Source organism: Dipodomys spectabilis, unplaced genomic scaffold (assembly GCF_019054845.1).
Source record: "Dipodomys spectabilis isolate Male_0828 unplaced genomic scaffold, ASM1905484v1 ptg000436l, whole genome shotgun sequence".
Lineage (NCBI taxonomy): Eukaryota > Metazoa > Chordata > Mammalia > Rodentia > Heteromyidae > Dipodomys > Dipodomys spectabilis.
The window spans coordinates 7,193,415-7,210,000 of record NW_024871113.1 but is presented as its reverse complement, the minus strand read 5'-3'; the positions used below and the strand labels follow the sequence as shown (position 1 = coordinate 7,210,000).

At 33.7% G+C, this 16,586-nt stretch overlaps 1 protein-coding gene across 5 annotated transcripts in view; it reads right to left on the bottom strand.

Annotated features, from left to right (window-relative positions):
• Positions 1-16,586, bottom strand: part of Gria2 (glutamate ionotropic receptor AMPA type subunit 2) — a 139,299-nt gene that overhangs the window by 4,856 nt on the left and 117,857 nt on the right. For all 5 annotated transcript variants that reach the window (XM_042668397.1, XM_042668393.1, XM_042668395.1 and 2 more), the window contains exon 12: positions 14,363-14,561. In XM_042668397.1, coding sequence (XP_042524331.1) covers positions 14,363-14,561 — 199 coding nt within the window. The remainder of the gene's footprint in view (positions 1-14,362; positions 14,562-16,586) is intronic.

Here is a 16,586-nt window from a genome sequence, read left to right as displayed (position 1 = left end):
ATTCCTTTTGTTATTCCATATAAGAGGCTTAGGATAAGAAATTGAAATTGAAAACTCACTTTTAAAGCTCATGAAAGTTAGGGAGTTCTAGCTTATTTATTTTTATTCCAAGAAATTTAAAAATTAGTAAATTATCTTACAGAAAGCAATTCACTATAAGCAGGAATGTATTTCCATACTTATACTTGTTTAGGATGTGGTCCTAGAAATGCACGCAGCTATACATGGAAAAATATTCATTTTATTTTGGTGAAAACCCAATTGGCGAATAGGAGTTATCAGTGAGGTTTATACTGCTACAGAGCTACACTCTGCTTGGAGTAGGATAGCAGGGAGAGCTCCCACCCCATTTCTTGAGACACAATTGAGGCATTAAAATAGTATGTGCTATGAGAAAACCCAAACTTTAGCAATGAAATTTTCAGTTTTACTGAAAAAAACTTTCCTATTAGTCTTGAGACTATTTCTCAAAGTGTGACATTATTTGTAAAGATTAAAAGCTTTTAGGGGCTGAGAAAGTGGCTCAGTGGTAGAGTGCTTGCCTTGCTTGCATGAGGCCCTGCGTTTGATTACAAAGCACCACATAAGCAGTAAAAGCCAGAAATGGTGCTGTGGTTCAAGTGGTAGAGCACTCTCCTTGAGCTGAATAGCTGAGGGATAGCTCCCAGGCCCCAGAGTTCAGGCCCAATGACTGACAAAAAAAAAGGTTTAGGAATTTGTTAATCATGAAACTTCGTTTGGTTTCTTGGAATTCATCAATAAAATAATTTGAAGAAAAAAGAAAAGATTAAAGGCTTTTAAGCCTCAATTCAGAAAAAAATATATCTAGCATCCAGCTGATGGTGGCTCATGCCTGCATACAATCGTAGTTTCTCATGTGATTAGGATCTGGAGGGTAATGGTTTAAAGGCAGCCTAAGTAGAAAAGTCTATGAGACTCCAGCTCCAAAATTACATATGACTGAAATGGAATAGTGCCAGCCATGCAAGCAAGTCAACCAAATGCAAAAATCTGCATTTGAACCTTGTTAGTAATAAGCAATATCTAGATCTAGAGCTTTCATTAAAATACTTTATATGTCTATGATTTTGAATAAGAAAATACCCGAGATCTGATAATACTACTTCATTTAGACCAAGAAATTTTATTAAATGAAAACAGCCATTTTTTTAAGGTAAGACTTCGCAGGAATTATAATGTATATACTATTTTTTTAACTGTGCAGTATTTTATGCTGTAATTGTGAATAGAACCTGCAAATTATCTAAAAGTTTTAAAAATGTACACTACTGACACTGCATGAAGCTATAAGATATGTATTTTTCCCCCATTCATTAATGAGTTTTGTAACCATGCATTATTTGCATGGATTTGGACAAAGGTATATAAGGAAGGTAGTTCATAAACAATTTTATATTGTTAGGCTGAAAACTTCCAATCATTTCTGCTAGAAATGTATCAATTTGAATTTCATGGCTGTTTTTCAAAGAACAGGAAGAATTTGATTATGTTTTGACTAGAGATAAGTCAAACTGTGTCTAATTGCTTTTAACAATATTAGGAAAATGGTAGAATGAACTAAACAGATAACCAAATCATGCCCAAATACCTTTTCTTCATCTCCAAAATCACATAAATGAAAACACTAACTGGTAGAAAAACAATGTAAAGACAAACTGTGGCCTAGCAGACAATTTAAGAACCTGCTTGCTAGATTAAATTATAATGATACTGTGTTAACTGAACAGTCATATTTTAATGCTTTCCTGAAGGTTTGTATTTTAGATCTAATGTCCATATAAGATAGAAAACATGTGCCCTTTGTCTCTAAGTCTGATTTAGAGCACTTAAAATAATTTTTCAGTTATTTTATTTTTTAGTTACAACTAAAAAATAGTTGTAGACACTTGCCTGCAAACAACATATTCTTTCTGATAGCTGAATAAAATTTGTGTGTGTATGTGTGTGTGTGTGTGTGTGTATACTATTTGTGTGTACTACCTAACCAATTGTGGTAGGACAAAAGAGTATAGACAGATATGGACTGTATACACTCAAGCAAGCACATGGGCATGCACACACACACACACACACACACACACACACATACATCTACTACCACTTACACCACCAACACCACATTTTCCTGATCTACTTATTGGTTGTAGGGCATCTGGGCTGTTTCTCTAACTTGGCTTTTGTGCATAGTGCCGCACAAAACATGGATGTCTCTACTGAATCCTGACTTGTAATATGCTGCATAGATGACCAAGGGAGTATCACTGGATCATGTTTATTAGTTCTATGCTTAGATTTTTGAGGAATCTCCAAATCATCTTCCAGAATGGTCAAAAACTAAGCATATTAACATAAAGTAATTTGCCAAACACTGATCAAGTTACTTCCACTAGCCACTTTGTGTGAACTTTGATAATGGGCTCAATAGGAAATGGACTCATTAGCTTGCTCATGTAACTGGAACCTCTCTGTACAGTATCTTTACAATAAAAAATATATATTAAGAAAAAAGAAAAATACATGGAAAAATAAAGAAAATGGCCAGGCTGGATGCTAACTAACTTCTAAGCAACGTCTAAATTTGAACTCATTTCATTATAGTTGATGGGGAAAGCACATCCTCATCATAATTGTAAAACAAACCACATTGTTTCCTGTACTTGTAATATGAGGCTGAGTTTGGAACCAGAGATTAAAGCAAGGCATAGGAAACAGTGCTTTCATTAACTTCTACATGTTATTTTGCTTTGATTGCCATGAAAAACACATAATACAATTTCACATTTTTACCATATTTAATATACAGTATAGTGTTAACTATACACATTGTTGAGCAACATAATGCAGCCAGGTTAGAACACTCTGTGGTAGCATTTTGTAAGAACTGCACCATATTTAGCCCCTTGGAGCAAGTTCTTTTGATTCTTTTTCCTCTTTTAGTTCCTGGGATCCTAGTGTTTTCCAACGTTTTCTTTTTCCTCTCCCTCTGTTCTTTTCTTCCCTAAATCTAACTTCCACTCATGTCTATCTATTCTCTGTTACCCTACCACAGCCAAGTTTGTAGTACTTTTGCCAAAACAATCTTATACATGTTTACATTAAAAAACAATTCACAAAAAATTCACATGTAAAATACATAGATAGACAAACAATGGTTAAAGAACACCTGTCTAGCAAGTGTGAGTTCTTGAGTGCAAACCCTAGTAACTCCAAAAAAAAAAGACTGTACTGATGACTTGAGTGAAAAAAATCTTAATTTTATTTTACCTTGATTCAAAGAGATATTATAAAACTGAGGACTCTGTTCATGATACTCAGAACAGAATGTGACACTGCCCTAAATTGAACCTATGTGTTGCTGATGTTGGCAATTACATTTTAATAGAAAACAGCCAAGAAATGAATACAGTATAGAAGAGTGACACAATTGTTAAAGCACTAAAATTTCAATGTTTGCTAGTAAAAAATTTTAAATATTTCCCTATAGACATTTGTTTGCTATTAATTTCTGTTACTACATGATATTAAACACTCTAGTGTGTATACTAAAAGATTAATATTTGAACACTGAATTCCATGGTATTATTAATCAAATGAGTGGAAAATATTTTTGAATCATTAATGTCATATGTATAAGGTAATTATGAACTTAAATTCTTGCATTATTTCTCTCTTTTGTTAAAATCAATAAATTAGCCATTGGAAAGGGTTCACAGATTATGTTACAGAAGTATGGCTTAATTTGTTTCTATGAGACTAATCTGTCATTTCCGATAAAACCAAATTTCAAATAACATTAAGTCATTTGTATTATTTCTAACTCTGTACTTACAATACTAAAAATAATGTGATTTCTAAGCTTCTTAAAAATTAAAATGGTTTTTTTAAAATAATATAACTATGTAATAAGTATTTGGGGGCTTGAGGTTTTCAAATGATCAGTACTAGAATAGAAATTTAAAATCTCATGGTACATTTCACTCCCTATAATTAAAATCAAGATTCAAAGATCAAGTAACTTGCCTCAATCATTAGTTTGTATAAGAAACAGAAATGAGACCCAGACCCAAGTCTCTGATGCATGTATATACACACACTGACTGTGAAATATATATTTTAAATATGCAATATTACAAAATTTAGGGAAATACATTTGTGTATGATTTACTGATAAATGATTTCAAAATAAATTACATTTTAGCAGCATTCTAGTCAGCTTGAGTGAAGTTAAGTCTTAGAATTCTTTTAGGCAATCTGAAATTACTGTCAGATATGAAAAAATAGTTAAATTAACACATGCATTCTTAATAGAACTATATTTTTTGGGAAAGAATGATTTTTAAAGTTTAAAATGCAAATGATTTTTCATTTGTTTTATTACCCTTATGAATAGTAAATAATATTAGGAAGGGAATGTTTTGTTGTATTGTAAGCATTGCATGAATTGGTATTATGCGCGAGAGAGAGAGAGAGAGAGAGAGAGAGAGAGAGAGAGAGAGAAGAGAGAGAGATACAGACAGACAGACAGACAGACAGACAGAGCACAAACGATTCCCATGGCTCCACCGTTTGTTTTAATAGGGGTATTCACTGGGCCCATCCAAAGATATTGCAAACAAATGGCTTTGGTATTATCAACCAATTTGATAGCATGTATTATATTATCCTTGTGGATTATTAGGAGAGTTGAGATTATCTGAATTAGGTTAGTCATTGATGAATATATCAATTACATTCAAAGAACATGATTAGGACTTAATGATCTACAAGCACTGTTCTGAACAGAATCTTCAATTATATTGTCATACAACTGATTCTGTACAGTTTTATCTACTATGTTAGTCAACAATGGGCTTACAGAAATAAATGGAATATTCCAAAAACATTCCAGATTTACAGATGTTATTAAGGTAGAAGACAAAAGCAATATTACCGTTGTATAAGACTGCAACTAGAATATGATTCCAATCAATTCCTATCGACCAAATGGAAGATACAAGGCTTACCTCAAATTCATATTTTAAGTCACCGAGGTTTGTAGTGAACCACAAATATAGGACAACGTATTAATTCAAACCACTAAAGTTTTTAATTCAACCACTACAGCTCATAAACTTGATAGTTTTAAATGGTCTTGTAGATAACAACTTTAATTACACATACACATACATGAAGGAACAATGTAAATAAGAGGAAGCCACTAAGAATGAGAACATAACAGTGTTGAGAAAACTCGTGGTTTTGTTAGAGGTTTTGGTCTTTTTATCTTATTTTTTTAATTATTTATGTTATTTGGAGAGTGGGCCTAACTAGCTCTCCTAGGCTGGTCTCAAACTCACCATGATGCTGTCTCTACAAGTGCTGGGATTACAGGCATATACTCTACTTTCAATCAAAGCCTTTCTTTTTAATGATTATTATGTTTGTTATGTAAATATTGTACCTCCTGATGAATAGAGTGTCCAGGTTACAAGTAGACTGAAATGCTCTATGGATAGATAATATCACACTTATTGGAAATAAATTTTACAACTTGCGGAGGTACTGGGGGGAGGAAAAGTGGGAGAAAAATGAGGGAGGGGGGTTCAACAAGAAATGTCCTTACTACTTTACATATGTAACTGAAACCCCTCTGTACATCACCTTGACAATAAAATTCAATTAAAAAATAAATTACATTCTAGATCTAGGTACCAATTTTAGAGATAATAGGAGCAACCTCAATAAAGAGCTTGAAGAATGATTATGGGAATTCACAATCCCAAGAATAGCAATGGGGAAAAGTTCAGAAAGAAATGGTAGTTATCTTCATATATTTTATGCATTAATCATATGAAAAAATTCACTTATTCAGAATGAGTACCAATGAATGAAAATATTTAAGAGAAAAATTTTACTTTTTATAAAATCTGAAAATGACAATAAAAATGGTAAGGAAATAGAATTAGAGCCAGGTACTAGTGGCTCACATCTATAGTTCTAGCTACTTAGGAGGCTGTGATCTGAGAATTGTGTGTCAGAGTCATCTCCAAATAACAAGCAAAAAAGCCAGAATTGGAAGCATGGCTCCAGAGGTAGAGTACCAGCTGTGAGTGAAGCAAGAGAGTAAGGTCCTGAGCTCAAGCCACAATATTGGCAAAACGAATAAATAAACAAAAAACTGAATTACATGTTAATGGTAAGTTAAAATTCACAAGGCATATAAGAATGGTTTGGATGGTAAACTCAATACATTGCATGTACTTTTAATAGGAACAGGATTTAGGAGCCATTTGTAATCGAGTGCCCATGTTTAATGATGACACAATGATTAGACATCATCAGATGGCAGGAAAAGTTGAAGGTAGCCTCCTCAATATTTAAATTGAGCATCTGCACCCATGCCAGCTACTTCTATACAGAAAGAGAATGTTTTAAGTGTCTGTGTATGTGAATGTATATGTTCTTCACATAAGTCAAGGTGTAGGTAATAAAGAAAAAATTTGATTTTGTTGACTACATATTTTTTAAAGGCCATGAAAATCTTTTTTTTTTTTTTTTTTAACAAATGAACAAACTTTTAGGCAATAAAAGTTTTTTTGTTGTTGTTTTTGGGGGTTTTTTTGTACTGGGATTTGAACCCAGGGGTCTCAAATCTATTGCCATCTGCCAATTTAAAGCTAGAATCACAAGCATACACCATCTCATCCAACTTGTTTCCATTGAGATGGAAGTTCGAGGCTCATCTGCTTTAGTGCCCAGGCTGACCTGGAAGACAGTCTTTCCCTACTTCATTGTTCTACATAGCTTGGGATGCTTTTGTACCCAGATATGGTCTTGTAAACTTTTCTGCTCAGATTGGCCTCAAACTGAAATTTCTCCTTCTCAGCCTCCCAAATAAGTAGGGTTGTAGGTGTAAGACACAACCATCTGGATAATCATAGTTGTTTTCTCCTTTTTTTTGTTTTGTTTTTATAAAACAGACCAATGCAAAGCCTTTATCACTAAGCTGAGAACCCAGGTGACAACAATCACCACATGCCCCATTGGCAGATGAAGAAGATTACCAGTAGTCTGGGATTACAAAAACAGAAAGAAGCAGAATAGGAGGGAAAAAATTACTTCTAAAAATCTTAAGAGCATTGGATTTTAGTAAAAAAAAACTGAAATAAACATAAACAGGACTGAATGTAATTTTTATTTATTCTTATGCCAGTATTGGGGCTTGAACTCAGGGCCTTTTGCTTTTGCTAAGCTTTTGTACATTTTTCTGGTTTTACATTCTTAGGAAATCTGACACTCTATTACTTAAGCTATACTTCCACTTCTGGCTTTTTGCTGGTTATTTGGAGATAAGAGTCTTATGAATTTGTTTTCTCCAGTAGGCTTATTTTTATTGAAATTTCTGGCATATTTCTATTGAAATTTCTATGGAAATAAGCAACCACCTTTACCAGCAACTTCACTTTGAATAATGACTTATTAGGAATAAGAACAAGTAATGTGCTATAACTCAAATGTAAATGCTAAATTACTTTAACATCATATTTCCTTTCAAATACCACAAGTCTAATCAAACAGTTCTTGATGGTTTAAGAGCAAAGCTCAAGTGGGTTGTAGAGTACTTGCCTAGCAAGAGGCTCTGTGTTCAATCCCCAGGAGAGAGAGAGAGAGAGAGAGAGAGAGAGAGAGAGAGAGAGAGAGAGAGAGAGAGAGAGAGAGAGAGAGAGAGAAAGAGTAGACAGACAGACAGACAGAGCGACAGAGACAGACAGAGACAGAGACAGACAGAGAGAGAGATTTTATCAGTACTATTTCAATTTATTTATAACTTGATTCTAATACACTTAAATTGAACAATTCTGTTCTCTTTTGTAGAGAGCTCCAGGAAGATGTTTATCACCATGACAACTGCTATAAAAGCTCTAGGGGAGACAGGCAGAGATGGTGATGCCTTTTTAGTTAAATACAATAATAAAGTATATTGAGCACTAAGTTGTATAAAGTACCAATGCAGTGCATTCTGATATTCATTTTTTTCTGATGCATCCAAAAAGTAATTTTAAAAAATTTTGAAATGAAGATATTTTAAACTTCTTTTTTAGTTAAACTTTCACTGTTAGATTATTTGTGCTCAGGATCTGCTTTTGGTGGCAAATGGATGATTTTTTTTCAGTTGAATAATGTGAAAAGGCATCCTATGATATGATTTTGAACTATTCAGTGTAACACAACGTGGTCTCTAAATGACCCAGACAGATGAAATAGAGAGCACACTGACATTTGCACAGAATAGCTATGGGCGGAATACGACCAAAATAACTCACCCTGGAGAAAACCACCCCCTTGCACCATGATTATAATTCAGTGAGCAGATGTGCTTAGTACTTGGGCTGTTGGACACATGATTCAGTACAGCCTTTTGTGCATTTGGGGGGCAGTTTTGGTGTTTGTAGTCAGATTCTTGTGCTTCTTAAGCTGGCCCTTTACTACTTGATCCATGCCTACAGCTCTGTAGTTTGCTCATTATTTTAGAGGTGAAGCTTAGAGAATGTATCTGCCTGAGGTAACTTTGAACCTCAGTCTTCAAGACTTCTGACTACCTAGGATTACAGGTGTGAATCACAAGGTCTGGTTTTTGTACATTTTTTTTTGTTCCATTTTTAAGAAATTTGAGAACTGAATAGACTTCATGATAGTCCTTTCATGGAGTGATAATTTAAAAAAAATAATGGCAAGGTCTGTTAAAACAATGTCCTTCACTATATACTGTTCCCCTAGCTAGAACTGCTGAAATAAAACAGTATATTCACGCAGCTTGGACTAAGCGTGTCCTTAAAGATGTCACAAATTCAGTGGCTCTTCAGATGTTCTGTAGAATGGTGAGAAAAATTAAAATGTCAGAGAAAGGAAAACTGCCAACCCAAGAGGAAATGATTCAACTTGTCCTAGATCATCTAGAGAGAGCCTGGGCAAGTGAGAGCTGGCAGCTGTGCAGATTGTTCTGCTATAATCAAGGCCCCAAAAAATGAGGAAGAAAAAATTTTATGGGTATGACAAACCATGCATGAGTGACTTCCAACAAATTCACAGCACTATTCATTGCTCATGTATTTCACTCCGCATTTATGTGGTGCCTTCTATTTTAGGAACTATTTAAATATTTAAATATGGTGGAGGCCTATAAAGAGCCGATTTTGCTATGAGTAATTTTCCCTCTCTCTCTCTCACCATATTTATATATTCTATAAATATAGATTATGTAAATATAGACATTATCATATTGATACATGTCTAATACACATATATTTATAGAATATAGATAGAGTTGCAGGTATAGTTATCTATAGTTCTATATACCTCTATCTATACATATTTATCTATCTGTTTCTCTATCTGTGTTGCTCTGTCTACGGCTTACTTCAGTTCCAGATTTAAGAGATACAAGATGCATATGCATGCACTGATATTTCTGTCTGCAGAGAAATAAGAAATACAGTGACTGCACCTTATATAAATGATCACTAGTACCAGGAATAAAAAATACTATGAAGAACCATCATACATAATCATGAAATTCTGTACAGCATATTAAAAAAGAAGTTATATTGTATTATTGCTAAACACAGACAGTAATTGGAAAAAATATTTTAATGAAATAGCACTTAATATTGCTCTCTAAGGAGCTGTCCAAATGCTAGAATACTTCTTTTGTAATTATATTTAAATGATAATTTCATATGTAACTATAAATCAATGTATTTCATGCCACAAAGTTGCTATCTTTACATGATAATCTCAGTTTTTATACTTTTTTGGTAGTCATGATTATTGTATAGAAAATTACATGCATGTGTATATGTATATGTGCGTAATGTATCTGTGTCTATACCTATTTATGTATATGTATATTTATAAGAAAAAAGTTTAAACTAATCATTTTACTCTGGTATGGAACAGTTGCTTGAACAGTAGTCATCTGTCACTTAGGCTATTTCTAAACTCTGCAAAAAGTCTATGCATATGGTTAACGCTAGAATAGTAAAAAAAGATTATAATATTCAATTTATCTGTCCAAATGAATTTTACTTCCTAAAATAAGAAATAAAGCACCATCATTTCACCAATGTTGGAATCTTTGCTGTCTCCAATACCAATATTATTAAATTGTTCAGAGATTTTACAGGTTCCTGCATCTTATTAGAGGAGGGAACCAGAGGCAATAAGGAGATTGCACTGTCATGGATTTATGACAGGCATGAAGAGAGGATTCTATTCTAATAGTTAATCATTGTACTTCATGGATGGACAAGCCAATGACAGTTTTATGTACAAAAATCAGAGCCTGCCTGAAAAATCTTTGTTTCTGTGGGAACATAATGTATATGTCCTTTATAATCATTGCCTACACAAAATCATATAATTGACAATCTGCCCTACTTTACTGAGAGAAGAAATAAGCAAAATGTGATATTCTAAAAATAGCATTTACTAATTGAAAGTCTAACTCTCTCCTAATTATAGGTATGTTACTATAGCCCTATAATTAAGGACGTTGTCATTCACTGCATAAGAATGTATGTGGGTTTCATAAGCAGAAAACCATAGCAAAGGAAAATGAAGACCTTATGCTTTATATCTCATCATTGTCACAAGATTGGCCACCATTTCCTTCCTTTTTTTTGTAGAGCCATCTCAATATTTCCATAATACTTTATTGTCATTGCAGAAAATTATTAGAAATCTTACAGTTCAAAATCAACTTCTAAAGCTATTACATATGCACTGAACTCAATAAAATAATATTAATGTTTACTATTAAGTGTTTATTATGAAATTCAAAATTAGTTTAGGCTTTATCTGAACCACTAATATCATCTCAGTACAACAGGGCATCAGTATAAAACAGAAATTTGATATAAGGTGCTTTAACCCCAATAAAGTTATACTGTAAAACCATTAGGTAATATTTCATAATTCTGAGTACTCATAATTCTTAGTTTTATTTTAGAATTGATCATTCATTTTAAATGGCTTTAAATTATTTTTCAGTTTCAGTCATCATTTGAAATTTGAGCAATGCCTTAAATTCTCAAATCCTTTTTCCTAATATAAATTCCAAGACACTTGCTATTATTAAAACAATTGGCTTTATTAACTCAGTAAAAATATAAGAAAGAATATAACCAATGTTTGAAACCCTAAGCTCTAAGATAGTATAAAATGGAAATGTTATCAACAAATTCACAATAAGGCATATTATAAAACGCCTAGAAGATTTAAGATCAGCAAATGGCAGAAACATCTCCTTCCATGTGTAATTTGTTGTTTTATTGGGTCTTAGGAGTGAAAACAGAGAACAAAGCACACAATGTACATCTTCAGTCTGGTTTCAGCCCACATCACCTATGCTCTCTTTCTTCCACCCTGTCTTGAAGGTACCACACAAAGGAAGCTCCAAATTCCCTAGAGCTGAAGGACAGATGGATTTAACATGGGCAGTGAATGTTAACTTTAGAGAGAGAAGTCAGAACTTCAATCATACCTCAGCTAAGAGACTCTAGGCCACACTAGGGTTTGGCAGGGGCGGGGGAAACATATAACAGAAATCGAATCACTTTTGTCTTTAAAATGTCTGAAATGAATATTAAATACATTGAATACATTTTATGTAACTCTAATTAGAAGAAATTCCTTGTCAGAAAGGAAATCTAATCATCAATTCCCCTATACTAATGAAAAAAAGTATATGTGAAAAGTATGATACTTAAAGATACAGCTGGAAAATTCCAGTATTTTAGAAAAAATTTCAGAGGTCAAAGCAAAAAAGATTTTTCTCATTGCCATCATGGTGCTCAATACATAGATAGTAAATTAATGTAGGTAACAAACTTGCTCAAAATTATTTAAGATGTAGCAAACCCTTTTTATTCAATCCAGCTTGGAGAGATAAACTTTATACATATTTTTTCACACTGTACACATGTCATTTCAGTGAAAGAGTTTAACAAGTTCCCCTTTCTATCATGGTGTATTTTATGTTCAGTGATTGCAATACAATAAATACTGTGGCCTTTAAATGACTAGGAGCCCACACTTCTTTCTCTAGATAAAAGAGATGTAAGGAACCACCAAGAAATGCAGACACTTCATCCATGTCATTTCATGAAGTTCCTTTAGGAGGAGCTGTTGAGAGACCCTGTAAGGAGCTATGAGGGTCTGCCTGCTTTTCAATCTTTACTAACATTCAACCGTCATGCAAATGAGCATGGATAGACCAAAGTGGTAAATACAGAGAGCTCTGTGTACAAAGAAAAGTTTGGCAAAAGAACCTTAATTAGGAATAAGACCTTAGTTTAAACAATTTGTTTTTTCCCTTCCCCTCCGCAAATTATACAAACATCAAAAACAGTGAAAACAGAGGTTATACCATGGAGGAGGGACATACAAAATAACAAAAAAAAATCACATGGTACCTTATAAATACGTTAGAAACAATAGCAAGAAAGAAAAAACCATTTGTGTCCTTATCTTGGGGTTCATTTCGCTTAACATCTTACCTGACCTTTAACAGGGATACAAATTGACTCAATGCAACAATGAGATGTATAAGACGCTATGTCAAAAAATGAACTTTACAATTTAGTCAAGGTGCAGGAGAGTGTAGTTGTGAGGATGGAAGGGAAGAGATGGTAGGGGAAAATCAAAGGAGGAGACAACAATGCTTGATAACAAATGTACTCATTACATTGCTCATGTAACTGTAATCCCCTCTGTACAGTATTTTCACAATAAAAACTTATTTTTTAAAAAAAAGTCCTTAGCTTATGTGTTAGCTGACTGACTGTGTTAAATCCCTAAAATTATCTGAGCTTTAATGATGCATAGAAGTTAAACAAAAACCATTGCCCACATATATTAGTCTATGTCTGATACTATCACACTTATTGAAGCCATGATTATTTTTTTTTAAACAAAAACCCTTTAGGTCAAAATACTGGGGCTAAAAAACCAACATTAGGCAGCAGCATATCTGGTCTCTGGTAAGAGCTTTGTTAAAACCAAGTAGAAAAGGAGAAGGAGAAACAGACACATGCAGGAGACTAAGTACACAAAGAGGCCTTGCTACACAACAATCTGCTATTTCAGAACTAACATAAGTCCCTAAGAACTAAATTAATCCTGTTCAAGAGCAGTACCACTCATGACCTAATCACTGATTGTGAGGCTACTCTCTGAACTCTCTACTACCTCAACCTCAGCACACAGGTAACAAAGATTCTAGCATATGAACACTTTTGCACTTAAGTGGAAGTTCTTTTTTTAAAATTTAATTTAATTTTTTTTGTGAACATACTGTACAGAGGGGTTACAATTATATGGGCAGGATAATGCGTACATTTCTTATCAAGCATTGCAGCCTCCTCCTTTGTTTACCCTTTAAGTGGAAGTTCTTAATGACATAATCAAGATCCTACCCTCTGGGGTACATACCCTGGTTGTACTCATTAGCTGTGTATTTTTCATCTGGTACCTTTCCTTTACCATACCTTTAGCCCCAATTTATTTGTAACCAAAACCCAGAAACAATGTAACCTAAAATAGTGTTCATGTTATTTTCCTACTGCTTTGACCTTTGGCCAAGATCTCACTCAAGCTCAAAAATATTCAAAGATCCATGTGGGCTATCAGTGATCATAATATGCCATATATACGGGCCAGAATTAGTCGGCTGTATTTAAGCATTTTCATACAATGTTATAGAAATAATTATGACAGCATCAAGCACATGGACTTATCCAGTGTATGTAAGATCACAAATTAAAAGAAGTTAGAATTTCACTTACATATATAGTTGAAGGCCTACGTTAACTATTTCTTGAAGGGTTTGCATGACAAAATTAGAATTTCCACATTAGGATCATAACAATATCCTGACATGGAGTCAACATAACATGTAAATGTGGGTCTTTCAATCACAAACTACACAAAATATGTGCAATCATAATTATGCAAAACAAAAGATAACAAAACAATAATATAAGCATCTATATTTTGCTTTAATTTTAACAAAAGATAACAAAACAATAATATAAGCATCTATATTTTGCTTTAATTCCCAAAGGACAATCAATTTTAAGGAGATTAGGTTTCCATGGCAATATTGTGCGTTGTTTTTCTATGTCTTAGGAATGAATAAACAGAAATAAAGCCATGGACAGGGATAAGGAAAGAACAGAGGTAGAGATGGCAGTGAGATTACTTTCACATATTATCTGTACATAGACCATGGGAGGAAGGAGAGAATTTCAAGAGGTTAAATTTTAGGAACAAAAATCTGAAATTACAAAGCAGAATCTCTTACCCTGAAAAACTCTTTAGTGGAGCCAGAGTCTAACGTCCCATAAGCAATCTCTGTTTGCTTAGAAAGGTCCTCAGCACTTTCGATGGGAGATACCATCCTCTCTACAGTCAGGAAGGCAGCTAAGTTAGCCGTGTAGGAGGAGATTATGATCAGGGTAAAGAACCACCACACACCTCCAACAATGCGCCCAGAGAGGGATCTAATAACAAGTATGAAATGGATTTGTAAAGTGAAATGAATGACCTAATAAAAAATCAGGTTAGTAACATATACAAATATTAACTTAAAAGGGAACATTTCACTTCATACTTTTCATATATTTCACTTCATATTTTTCATATGAAGCTAGAAATTAGTAAAAATTTTAGGCACAGAATAGAAATTAGCTAGTTTGGATGACATATTCACCTGACACATTGAGATGTGGGACTCTTTGGGACTCATCACAGCTTGATGCCCAAATAGTTTAGGGTATGAAATCCCACAATGAAATAATTTTTAAAAATGTGTAAATAATTCACCACATACTTGTAATACATTATCTACATAGTTACACATGAGCCATATACTAAAAAGAAAACCATTAAAGCTTATGACAATATTTACCAAAAAAAAAAGAGAAAGAAAAACATAAAACATCCAAACAGAGAAAGAGGATGAAGCAGAGATGCTGATTTAAGTAATTTAACCACAGGAGTTCTAAACCCCCCAAATGCCCCAAAGTTTTATCAGGTTTCTGTGTGTACAAGTTATAGGTATTTGACAACATAGAGGAGAGAAAAAGGAGGAGAATCTTACTACAAACAAAAAGGTTAACACAAAACCTAACTCTTAATATATAAAAGTAGATATTTTCATGGTATGAGCCACTATGACCTAGTTACTTCTGTTTCCTTATTAAGAATAAAAATCAGCCAAGCGCTGGTGGCTCACACCTGTAATCCTAGCTACTCAGGAGGCTGAGATCGAGGATCACAGTTCAAAGCCAGCCCGAGCAGAAAAGTCCATGAGACTCTTATCTCCAATAAACCACTCAAAAACCGGAAGTGGCGCTGTGGTTCAAGTGGTAGAGTGCTCGCTTTGAGCTGAAAAGCGCAGGGACAGCGCCCAAGCCCAGAGATCAAGCCCCACAACAGACCAAAAAAAAAGAATAAAAATCACCCAAAGAAAACAAGGTAGTGAATATTTACAAGTTTGTTAAGATAAAAATTTCTTGCATGAAATATAACAAACTAGCAATATTTCTGTGACCATATCTTCTTACACACAAGGATTTTCACAAGTTTGAATTACTAGACACCTCAAGATTCCCAATAACATACCTAAAATTTGAAGTACATAAATCTAGATGTGTAAGTACAGGAAAGGAATTTACTGTATTATTTTAAAACATTTTATAAAATTCTAAATTTAATAGGGAACATAAATGCAATTATTTCAAATATTGTTGTCATTAACAATGCTCTAGAAAATTAGACTTGAAGATGTAATCTTTCTAAAATTTGCCATCACAAAAAGTTTATCAATGTATCCCTTAAACTAAATCTACTGTCAAAGCATTAAGAAATACACTATTTTTCAGGAGCCTATAATCCTGGGTTCTCAGAAGATTGAGATCTGAGAATCATGGTTTAAAGCCAACCTAAGCAAAAAGTCTATGAGAATTTTTTTTAATATCCAATTCACCAACAAAAAAAAAAAAACCCTGGAAGTTGAGGTATGGCTCAGATGATAGAGTCCCAGCCTTGACAAAGCTTGAGACCCTAAATTCAAGCCCCAGTACCAGCAAACACTCTCTCCCTCTCTCTCTCCTTCTCCCTTCCTCTTCTTCCCGCTCCTTCCCTCTCCTTCCCTCTTCCTTCTCTCTCTCTCTCTCTCTCTCTCTCTCTCTCTCTCTCTCTCTCTCTCTCTCTCTGTGTTACAATGGACAGTAATAGGTCAAAATTTTTGAAGGATAGTGATAGGATACACCACTCAATCAAAATAAGGGGCGGAAAACCAATTAAAAGGAAAATTTTTTTACAATAAAAATTTCTATTGTTTAAAATCAGAGAAGTGCCAATGAAAAAATGAGATTTATAGTACATCTGTGAAATGTGTAAATAAATAAGCATTATAGGATATAGAGTTAAATATGTCTCACACTACATTTTGCAAGAGATGTGACAAACTTTTTGAAAAACTTTCATGTAGACATAGCTACCTTCAAAATGTTCACTGTTTA